At 32.0% G+C, this 11,998-nt stretch overlaps 2 protein-coding genes across 3 annotated transcripts; both read right to left on the bottom strand.

Annotated features, from left to right (window-relative positions):
- Nucleotides 1-5,830: 5,830 nt before the first annotated feature.
- On the bottom strand, nucleotides 5,831-6,814 carry LOC107886358 (myb-related transcription factor, partner of profilin). Its single transcript, XM_016810283.2, has one exon. The coding sequence runs from the start codon at nucleotides 6,455-6,457 to the stop codon at nucleotides 6,041-6,043; it is 417 nt and encodes a 138-aa protein (XP_016665772.1). The 5' UTR covers nucleotides 6,458-6,814; the 3' UTR covers nucleotides 5,831-6,040.
- Nucleotides 6,815-8,959: 2,145 nt separating this feature from the next.
- LOC107886360 (chaperone protein DnaJ) lies at nucleotides 8,960-11,051 on the bottom strand. 2 transcript variants are annotated; one of them, XM_016810285.2, is made up of 5 exons: nucleotides 10,703-11,051; nucleotides 10,482-10,569; nucleotides 10,301-10,371; nucleotides 10,141-10,197; nucleotides 8,960-9,676 (listed from the first exon to the last, which is right to left on the bottom strand). In XM_016810285.2, the coding sequence occupies exons 1-5, from the start codon at nucleotides 10,901-10,903 to the stop codon at nucleotides 9,476-9,478; spliced, it is 618 nt and encodes a 205-aa protein (XP_016665774.1). In that variant the 5' UTR covers nucleotides 10,904-11,051; the 3' UTR covers nucleotides 8,960-9,475. The 2 variants fall into 2 exon arrangements, with proteins under 2 accessions (XP_016665774.1, XP_016665773.1); XM_016810284.2 differs by having other exon boundaries at nucleotides 10,482-10,632; nucleotides 10,703-11,027.
- Between the last annotated feature and the right edge of the window lie 947 nt (nucleotides 11,052-11,998).

Below are 11,998 nucleotides of genomic sequence, written 5' to 3' on the forward strand. Positions count from 1 at the left end.
TAAAGGTGAGCTAATATACATAGTAAGTGTGCAGCAGACCGTCAGAGAATGTATAATCTCAATATTGGTCATTTTGTTACAACATGGGAAGTTTGATTTCGCAACATAGGGAGCAGAATACAAGAATATCGAGATTGCCTTCAGTGTCATGACACAGCCATGGGATATTGCGACACACCCCTGAAGAACCCTTGAACATGAGCATATTGCCTTCGATGTCGTGACCCAAGCACTATGATGTCGCGACATCGGTATTGTACTAGAGATATTGACAAGCTAGGGGCATTTTGGACTACACAATCAAATATTTAACACGACAGCGTTAGCTGACCTAGGGTTGAGGATGACGGAAACCCTAACTCTATAAATAGGCTTATTTAGCACTTGTTATAGACAACTTTTTTAAACTTTAATTTTTTCTTTATAATTTTAGTTCTTAGTTTTAGGCTTAGGTTTATTTTTTTAGCCCTTTTCTCTTTGTGTTCTTAAGAGAATATGGTTTGTAAATGCGATCAAACGCTAGTGGATTTTCTACGCTTCATCTATCAAATACAAACAAGATTCTCTAAACTTTATTCTTGGTTTGTTGTTTATGTTTATCTTTATATCGAAGTTTATTATATTTATGAGATTTATGAGGAACTAATCCTCTTATGGGGGATTAGCGAACGAATGTGTGACTAATTGATTCTTATGTAAGATTTTCTTAGTAGATCAATTGTTTGGGAGACGAAAAACTTAAACCCTAGGCTTGATGACCCTAGGAAGTCATTTATGATAGAATTAACCCAAATTTGATATGGCCTCTCCGTGAACACCTTAGCCTCAAATCGGTCTGAACTATGAGGTCAAGAGAAAAGTAGTTCTTGCTGACTTATTAGTTTAGTAAAAGATTGAGAGATCTTGCTAGGGTAAGGAATAGATGATAGAGTAGAAACCCAAAATAAGAATTACTTATAACCATCATAGCAAGCTAATCACCCATACCTAGAATTTGTTAAAGTCTATAAATTAAGTTTTCCGAAGTTCTTTATATTTTGGTTTTTGTTATTTCTATTTCATTATTTATAAAAATCTAAAAATATTTTCTTTTATGTTTTATCGTAGTATAATTCATTTAAATTATTAATTAGATCTATTTGTACTTAGGTTAGAATTAATTTAGTGCAAGCCTCTATTGGGTACGATCTCGGGGTATTTACCTATTTTGTTGTAACTATATTACAACTTAACCTGTATACTAGTGGACATTGCTTGTTTCATATATTTTGTTTAGGATTTTTACTCTGGACGTTGGTACGTTTAGAGGCAGTCAAATTGTTGGCGTCATTGTCAGGGAGGCAACATCACTAGATTGATTTTAATTTATATATTTATTATTTATAATTAGGAAAATTTTAAATTATAGATACGATTTTTTATTTTAGGTTCCGTTTGTTTGCATGTAAAATGGTTTTCGGAAAATGATTTTTGGAAAATGAGTTATTTTTCTAGAAAAGCTAATATTTTCTAGTGTTTGAATGAATCCGTGTAAAATATTTTTGTTGTTTGGCAGATTTCATGAAAATTTTTCATAAAAGCTGTTTTAAAAAGAAACAAATATACATTTGAGAATTTCTTGTATTTTCATTATTTAATTGAGTTTGTTTTATATCTATTAAATTTATATTTTTCATTATTTTTGCATATATTTCAATGATTTATTTATAAATAAATACAAATATATAATAGTATCCAAATATTAAGTTAAAATATTAACATTCATAAATTGAAAACAACTAAGGTGAATCTAGAAGGCCTATTTATTTTCATCTTTTATCAAATACTTTCTAAGTTGAACTCAATAGTTATAGAACACGAATTCCAAATAATAATAAGACTCCAAAATTGTCATTTGAAGATTGATTAATAAATTCTCAATTATCAGAGGGCCATAAACAAGATAAGTTAAAACTTGGGTAGGAGATATGGCCAACTCCTCCCTTTTATCCAACAGAGCAACCCCATCAATAGTAGCAAAACCCACAATCAAGTTCCACAAACCCCTAATTCCCTTTATTTTCAACCATATCAAAATCATATATACAAGATGCACTTGTGCAACAAAGCCCTACAACTACTTTGATTTCTCAAATACTATAATTTTACCAAAATTTCTTACGTGTATCCTAATTTGAAACTTTCCCCGGCAACCACAACTATCTCAGTCAACAACCTGGAAAAATAGCCTAATTGACATTGATCACTTCTCTTCAGTCAACTGAAGAAACCAGTTTCTTTAAAGATTTGTAGGCATACATTGACCTGACATGCCTAGAAGGTTAACATTCTCCGGACTAGCTTTCTTAAAATCAAGGGATATAAGTCCAAGCAAAGCAGAAACGACTGCAAGCTGGATAGGGAGACCTGCTCTAATAGTAGTCTCTTGCAACAAGAAAACGGATAACTTGGCTCTCAAGTTTTCAACCTCTTTATCTTCATATCCAACAACATCAACTACAAGCCCCTCCCCAAAAAAAACATCATTAATAGGATGAACTTTCTCAATTTTACATAGCATCTACAACTTAATGAGATTATCATGATGCATCATGTTATAAGCCTGGGTACAACAAGAAATTTTCTCCCCATATTAACATAATTTTGCCTTTTTTTATAAGAGATTTTTAAGATTTACAATGGGAGGTAGAGTTATCTCCCATCCCATTAAGCCTACCTCACATTTCCTAGGATTTTAAGTTTTAAAATGGCTGGATATCCCATCATAAAAGTTAATACAGTAGCAAAAAGGGCATATTCACAAAGACTTCTTGAAGTCCAAGAACACTAAAGACAAGATTGCTACCCTTCATCTTTACTGCATTTAATGATAACCCAAGACCCTACTTTTCTAAGATTTGTTTTCTTTTATAAAAATCTATCTCAATAAAAAAAGAATAAAGTCTGCAAGGCTGCCATTATAAAGCTCCTAAATTGAGCACAGAGCTACCTAATTAATGAGCATTGCAATCCACTGTTCAAGTATTAGGTGAATTCTGAGAAATTAAAGAAAAAATGGTTTTTTCTTGCAATTGAAAGCACTCACATGGTGGTTTAATACCTTAATTATTGGTAATTTTCTTCAAAATGTTGCCAAAATATGCATATTGTCTCTTGCGACTTGTTCTAAGCCTTAGGTAGATTGAAACCCAAAAACACACACTTTAGTGGCACTACAATTTTATACTACAACCTACTTCATTGTAATTATATTACAACCTAACCAGTATATTTGTAGACACTGCTTATTTCATATCTTTTGTATAGGATTCTTACACTAGACGTTGGTACGTTTGGAGGTGGTCAGCGTATAGATATAAAATCATACTTATGTTTCCCACAAGTTGATATACTTGGCATAGAATTCAAGTCAATTTTTATCGGTTCTCCTTCGTAAGTCAATCTTGTGAAGTTCATCAAGATTCTGAGGTGAGGGCGAAATATTTTGCACAAAGCTAAACTAGTGCATTACTTGACCAAATTCATACATCTCAACTGTTGCAAAAACTATCAATTGCCTTTTGATGTGCTGGATATTATGATTCATCAAAAATTCAGAAAAGATGTATTTTTAGTTCTCGGATCAGAATATGGCATCTATTCAAACTGTAGTACGAAATTATAAATTTCATTATGTACCTAATAATATATTTAAAATCCTTATGTAATTATTATGTAATTGAAATTTTCAAAAACTAACCTCAGCTTCTGATAGTTGATCTAACAAACCGAATATCTTTAAGCTCATTCAGTATTACCACATGACTTACGTCATTGTTCCACCTATTCAAGCAATATGTTATTTCAAAAATATAATAATGGAAAAAAATAAGATGATATCTATATTATTAAATGAATCTTACCTTATTATAAGTGAGAATTGATAAGGGAAGTTTACTTTGGGACCTAAAAATGATAAGCAATACCATGCCCATGATTGATGAAGGAGTACACATCCACTTATTTTAATTTTCTCTGCTTTAGTTGCCCGACACATCTCTCTGTTCAATGTAGCCAAGACAATTGATCTGCAATTGAGTCGCGTGGTTTCTTTTAGATTGATTAATTATAAAAGTCACCGTAAATGTACCAGATTTCTAGATTTATTTAACATTAAAAGACCCCTGATTAACCTCAATATGGATGCTCGAGCAAATTGTTATCCTTCAACTACACTAGAAGAGTTATCAAGATGTGAGAAATTATCTCCTAACCATTTCATATCTATTCAGTTACCACTAAACTTATCTGGAACCTTACCTAATAGGTGGTTGCAAATTAGCCTCCAATCTTTAATGTGCACTACCCTTGTAATGACTGCCCTATCAACCTGTAGACTGAGTTGTAATGTCACATACTCAAGTATAATCGTATATTCACTGCACGGAAGATGGAGTGTGTGTGTTTCAAGTCTCCATCTCTCCAGCAAAACATTGATAAATGTGGGCTCCAATTTAGTTCCGTCGAGCATACGAGACACGTATAAGAATCCTGCCTCTTCCAAGTATGGTTCAATAACACGTGGTGCCCTCGCACTTAAATTGTATATATACGTTTCAATAATTCAATCTTTGTCCTAGTTATATAAACATAAAAATTAAAAAAAAATTATAAACAACTTAATAAGGATATAAACATAAAAATTTTAAAAAATATAATAATATTAACAACTTAATAATGATATTTTCTTACTATTTGTGATTAGATGCCAGATATGTGTTTGTGATTCAAACAAATTAGTGGTGTTGGCATTTTTAAAATATGTAACTTTATCAAATAAAATAAGATTAATTAATTTAAATAATGAAATAAATTAAAACCTTATAATATTATTAAATTACCACTAAATAACAATTTATTTAACATAAAAATGCTGTTAAACCTATTTAAAAATAAAATAAAATATTTTATTTTACATGAAATCTTTAAGATGATGAAAATTGAATAAAAAAAAGATACTAACTATTAAAGTAGAAAATTGAGAGAGAAAAAATTAAGAAGAAAAAGAGAGAGATTAGAATAAAAAAAATTATTTAGAAATAGAATGAAGAAAATGACAAGGGGAAGGGTTTATATAGGGTTAGGGAAATTTAGCCCTTAGGTATTTTTTTCTTTTTAATTTTCTAACCATTGGCCTAATAGTTAATTTTTAAAATTTGTCGAGTGTAAGCTGCCACGCAACAAAAGTACATATTCGATCTATTTTTCTAAATTAAAGGAACGATTTATTTTCTTAATTATTTTTTAAAATCTACATATATATACGTAAATTTTTGAAAGCTATTAAAATTAAGAAAAATAAAAATTCACCCCATCTCACAACTTTAGATTCATTAATCCTCAAGAAATGAAGTGCCTAATAGTGCAATGTTATCAAAATAACTAGACGCCAAATAGAGTGGGAGACATAGAAAGCTTTGGATTTAGCCAACACTTGTCTATCTTCCTACTTTCGTAGTACCAAAGTGGGATCCATGACTTGGTGATGAAATCGAAGTTGATCTCATCCTCTTTCTACCCCCTTCTTCTCTTCTGACACATCTTATACTTACTAAGAATCTTCCTCCTGTTATCTTCTTTTTATCTTTTTCCACTTTTCACTTTAGAGATTATTAATTATAAACCTCTCCATGTGTCCAAGGTGGAGACGCCACCTGCTTGAATCCATAAATAAAGGCTAAAACCGAAAACCCATAGTTTTCAAGCTCTGTTCTTTGGATCCATTAATTTTCCAGGGTTTCAAACATGGTTTCAACAAGAAAAGGAAATAACAATTGAATATTCCAAGCAATGAGTAAAAATTTCTAATTTGTTTATTATTGATTTGATCAATATCAAGATACAACAAGTAGGAAAGCTAGTAGGTCCTAAAGCTTTCTCCTTGGGCAAAAAACCCATCTGTTTTTCTTGTACTTGAAATAAAAATACCAATTGTACTTACTATATGCAAATTCTTGTACAAACATCCTTACCACCCTCCAATCCCAAATCAATACCCCATTCAGAAAGCAAGAAGGACCAATAATCCAGAGACCAAAGCCAGTAACCCCATCTCAAATTTGCGGCTTGCAGCACCGAAATTTTGGTCAATAGGGTACAGGTTCCCCGGTGGACCAGTTATGTAGATAAAGGAAGGCGGACTAGGTGGTGGTGGACAGTATTGGGATGGCGACTTTTTTGGTGGTGGCGGCGGAAGAGCAGGCGGTGATGGTGGTGGAGGGCATGGTGGAGGCGGCGACGGTGGTGGAGGACTTTGTACGCATGATGGGGTACACTTGATGCCTTGATCACCTGGTACCGTGCTCTCGTCAAGCTTCCTTGATTCCAAAGCGTCGATGGGGTATGCAACAGTGGCGATTAGGAAGCATATGGTCAGAAATAGAAATAGAGGATGGAAATGGTTGGTTTTGATTGACATAGCGGCGAATCGGATTGGTCTGAGATGAATGAAGAGGTAGACGTGATGTTACCTTACTATGAGTGCATCAAAGGCTTTGAATGTGAAACGGGGTTTCTTTTGGTGAAACTTGGGAGACCAAAATGAATGATAAGGAAGATTTTGAGAGGAGGGCCAAATGGGGTGAATGAGATGTGTTCTTAAGGGCTCTTTATTTGAATTTTATTTTATTTTTCTCTAATTAATTGGCTGCCTTTAAGTGATAATGGAATCCCATTGCATGTGGGAATTAAGGGATGGACCAAAAATAAAGGCCCCCCCTTCGTATACGCTTTCCCACTATACTATATTCATTTTTTTAGGGTCACTATATTAATTCATTTGGAAGAAAACTATGGGTTTATTTTTTCTCTTTATTTTTAAACTATGGTTCTCCTTCTCACTTTTAAATTGTAATTACAATTAAGGATAAGTGTTCAATTGAATCGATTAATTTTTTTTTGAGTTAATTAAGCTGATGAGTCCTATTTTATATCCTAACTTGATTTGAAATTTTAATTTAAATTAAGTTGAGTGAAATTTTCAAGTTAAATTAAAAAAATTAAACATGTCAAATTAAAAACTAGTAAACTTTTTCAAAACAAAATAAGGGTAAAATAAAATATATTTTAGTATGATAAACTTGAATCACTAATTAACTTATTTAGATCTCAAAATTATTATTTTAGAAAATTTATAAAATTTTAACATTCTTTATAAATTTTTTAGAATTTTTATTTTTTTAAAAATATATAAATTTTGAAACATTATAAATATTTTGAAATTTGAAAATTATTTTAATTTTTTCTTTTTGTAATTTTTGTTGAAAGACAGACCAGTTTGCTCATTTTTAAAATTGATAGGGGTCAAAAGGGTATTTACACTAATCTGTTATTAAATTCAACTCGACTATAACTCGAAGCTCAAATTACTTATTTGAGTTGACTTGAAAAAATCGAATAACCCAATAGGTCTTTTATAAGCTAAATTTTATTTTATTTTGTTAATTAAGAATATAAATGATTGATTTGAAATATTGGAAAGAAGAGGCAAAGGGTGAGAATATGAATATGGACTAAAAATTTAGATAAAACATTTTTGGATACTAAAAAATTCAACATTTATGAACAATTAAGTCTACTTTGGCATGCTCCATGTTGCACGCACATGATTTGTGCATTAGAAAGAAATCCCTAATAATTTAAATTATGGTAAATAAATATTAGACCTTTGATATTGGTACTTACAATTATATACGTCGGAAATATACTCATTATCAAATCAAATAAATTGGAGATGATAAAGTGCGAGCTAACATGCAAAAATATTAAACAATTTGCATGAAAGTCTTAAGTGATTTGAGGTTGGATTTTCTTAATAATTTGTTTAATTTATTCTTTTTTATTATGATTTTTTTCGGTCTGAAGAAAAAATAAATAAATATGGATTTGAAGAAGGTCAAAGAGCTGACTAATTTGGACATGAATTTTGATCATATTCAGGCCATAATTATCTTATATCATATTAATATAATTTTCTGGGTAGAAGTTTAAATGAAAAAGAAAAATCATTGAAGATGAATAAATAGTCATAGAACATCATAAAAGAAGAAACACCTGTCAATATCCCCAGAATATTAGAGTTTTAAACAGGGACAAATGCCAGATGGACAAGTGGACATGGTTGGTGACTCGCAGCACAGAGATAACCATCCACATTCAGCCTAACCTTTATCACCCTCCAGCTGCTTCTTATTATTTCTTCCAATCTTCTCAAATTTTCTTTACACTTTGTATGTTGGCATCTACTTTTTCATAATTGGCACTTCTTGGAGGGTTTTTTTTTCTTTAATTTCATTTCATTTTCTTTTCTATGAATATTTGATTGAATTGAAGAGGACAAAAATGATGGGTTTGTTAAAAGAAACATAAAATTTGACTATTAATGCAGTGAGGTTAGGTGGATGGTGTAGAAAAGGTTGGAAAAATATGGAAATCAAACCCCACTAGAGGGGTGAGGTTTAAACAATGAACACTATCATATATCTCATTTTTCTAAGACTTAATATTCTTTATTCATAAAATCTAATATTTTTATTGACGGTATAATAAACAAGTCATAATTTTGGTATGGAGTGAAAAAGGGGCACCGTCCCATTTACTTAAAGCATCTTATTAATTCTAGGCACACCCCTCCTTGGGGTCAAACTCCCATCTTACACGAATCTTCATTTGCTTTTGGAACCTTCCTTCCTTCGAACTACTGCCATTCTCATCATTTCAATGATTGAGTGGACAGATAGACCCCAACCATTTTCATATCATACCTTATATTAATGGGCCGCTCACATTTCTTGTTTAATTGGGTTATCATATTATTCACCTCCCCATAATGTACCAAAACATCAGATTTCTTTCTTTTTTTTTCATTAATTTTATAAACCAAAAAACACATATCGCAAGAAATATAACAAAGGAAAAAAAATTAAGAATAGAAAATGTTAAAGTCATTTATGTATTTACAATCTAAATATTGGGTAAAAAAACGATAAATTTAAGTATCTCTTCTTAAAATTATGAATGTCCATAATAGATTTAAGATAATACCACATCCAAGTTCCAATGCCTAAAACCTTGCAAACCTCCTTTACACTTGAATGCAAAAGCTCATACAACCGTGGAGAAGCACTTCTTTAACTACAATCTACAAATAACGATTTTTCTCAAAAAACCAATTTCGGAAGATTAAGAAAAAAAAGGCTTCCCATTCTCATTTGGTTAAACTACAATTAATGAAATTGCACCAAAGATGAGGAGTGTTAGATGCCTAAGCAATCTGATCTTGCCATGCCGAACCTGAAGATCCAAATCCCAAAAATACTAGCACATCCCTCACTAATATCCAACAAGTGTGAGCATCCCATCCCCATTCATTCAGGGTTGTGTTTCCAAACGTTCTAGAAGCTCCAATGGCTTTCAAGATCAATACAATGATTATGTTTCAATAACTCCTGGTTTCATACATATTGAACCCTGTTACACCCAAACCTCCGGGTCTATCACTCATTCCACTTGAATCCCATTTTGTCCTCTTTGAGCTCCCACCCTCTTCAATCGGCCCACAGAACCATGACGGTGATTCAAATCCTTGTGCCATATCCCATAGCATTTTCTGCAACTCCTCCAGGCTGCAAACTTTCTCCTGTTACCACAAATTATAGGAAACAATGTTAACAGTTTCACGAATAAATCCTAATTGCATTGTATTTGGTTGTCACCTGAAATATTAAGGAGCAGTTCCCACAACAAACAAATACAACTTTGAAAAGCTAGTCTTTCTATGCCACCAGCTCCCCTCATGGTCATTGTTCGCGCTTGAAACATTATGTCAAGCAACAATCAAGGCCTTGGTGATGGGGGGTACAAATATCATCATTTGTAACGATGTTATACCATATCATGCAAAAAAAGAACCTTAAAATGTAACATGATTTATACTTTTAATGATTTTTCATCTTTTGGATCAAATCAATCAGGTTCCTTCTCCTCAATATACAAACACTTAGAAAACAAGATCTAATTTTGGTAGTAATGTAACATGATAACATTTTCTACTGCCATTTTGAAAGAGAATTGAGTATTTAAAATGTAGGACAAATGTATTACCTCTTTCCTCGTTTGAGACATGAGAGAGATCATTTCCGCCATAAAATCAGAAAAACCCTGTAAAAAGAAAACCCCAATGTTTCATTCAACTGTTACCAAACTACTGAAGGGAAAAGAAATTAAAGGAAATACCAACTTTTCTGAAAAAAAAAAAACCCACCTCATCCTCTTCATCTTCAGGATCATATAACCCAGCATCGTACAGAGTTCTCTTCCTCTGGTCTGATAAAACTACCAACACAAACAAACTGTAATTAAACCAAGGCAATATAAAACAAAAAAACGTAACCACTAGGGCAAATTCATTAAACTGGAACGTTGGGGCATGACGACTTACTTACCCGAATAGGCTTCTTGAATTTGCTGGAATTTATGCTTAGCTTCACTCAATAGAGAGGGTGTTCTCGTCCACCTATCTGGATGCCATTGCTGCTCCTCACATTCACAGAACAAACAAACCATAAGTTGAGGTTCTTCAAACTTCTTATACAACTGCACGGATGCTATATAAAAAAAAAACCCAGAGATCATTGGTTCAATGTTGAAAAAGGAAAAAGCTTACCATTGCAAGCTTTCGATAAGCACGCTTGATATCTTGAATAGAAGCATCAACCTTGACCCCCAGAACATTATAATAAGAAGGTAAAGCAGGTTCACCCTCCATCATCACCGACTCAACTTTTTTTTCCCAACAGAAAAACAACCAGATATTTAAGAACGAGTGCTGAAAACTTAAAACCGATGATGGTGTTAATCCAAGCATGAAAAGGATTGAACATGAAATATATATAAAGAAAATGGAACGTGGAGGAAGAAAATATCTGGGGAATTTGTTTGATTGATTTGAATCGGGAATGTTCGGGAACTAATGTGTTGTTTCATTATGGCGACAAACATGTGGATATATATGCAAAGAGAAGATATTTTGTGCAAAAGATCGGAGATATTTTTGAAAGGTAAAGCTCGCTTTTTAGGCTTCTATATTTCTCTTAGCCTGACGTGACAGTTTTAACCAACACTTGTGATGCTGACACCTGTAAATCTTATAATCTGGACTTTTTTCTATTAATAGGATTAATTTAAAGGTTAAAAGGTATCAGAAGCTCATCTATTCTTTCCGTAATTAATATGAGTTTCAGTGATTAATTTTTTATTTTCTTTTAAGAATTTTTTTTAGATTTTAAAATAGAAGAATATATATTTTAACTTCTAAACTTATTTGTATTTAGTTGGGTCCTAATTTTTTAACCTGAATGGCCCTGAACTTATATTTCCAAATTAACATTGTGCTATTATGGCATTGATAGCTAATCTAATAGTGTCAAATGACTACCTCTCAGTACACCACATGACAAACATAAATTAAAATTTTAAAAATATATAAATTAATTAAAAAGAGTATTTTTTTTCACATCAAAAGAGTATAAATGACTACCTATACATCTTGTGAGTTGTATTGATACAAGTCGATCTGCAATGCTTCCAACGGCTAGAAATTTCCCCAATGGCTATAAATGATCACAAATTTTTGCCTTATTATATATACACATTAAGAACACTTCAAGACTTAAGAGATGAACATCCGAGCATATAAATCAAGAGAAAAACTTTCAATTCTTTATTTTTTTTCATTTTCTCTTGCACGTATCTCTTAGTTGCTTATTGTTATATCTATTTATCATTCTTATTTTCTTTCTTTGAGAGAGAGCTAACACTTGTAAACACACACCTTTGAGAGGCTTTCATTGTTTACATCATTCATCTTTGTTGTAAAGAGCTACTTAAGGCTTTTAAGTTACAAAAACTTAAGTGATTTGTAAAGGGTTTCTATTTGAGCCATTAAAACTAGAGTGTTTCA

This window comes from Gossypium hirsutum, chromosome A03, assembly GCF_007990345.1.
Source record: "Gossypium hirsutum isolate 1008001.06 chromosome A03, Gossypium_hirsutum_v2.1, whole genome shotgun sequence".
Classification (NCBI taxonomy): Eukaryota; Viridiplantae; Streptophyta; class Magnoliopsida; order Malvales; family Malvaceae; genus Gossypium; species Gossypium hirsutum.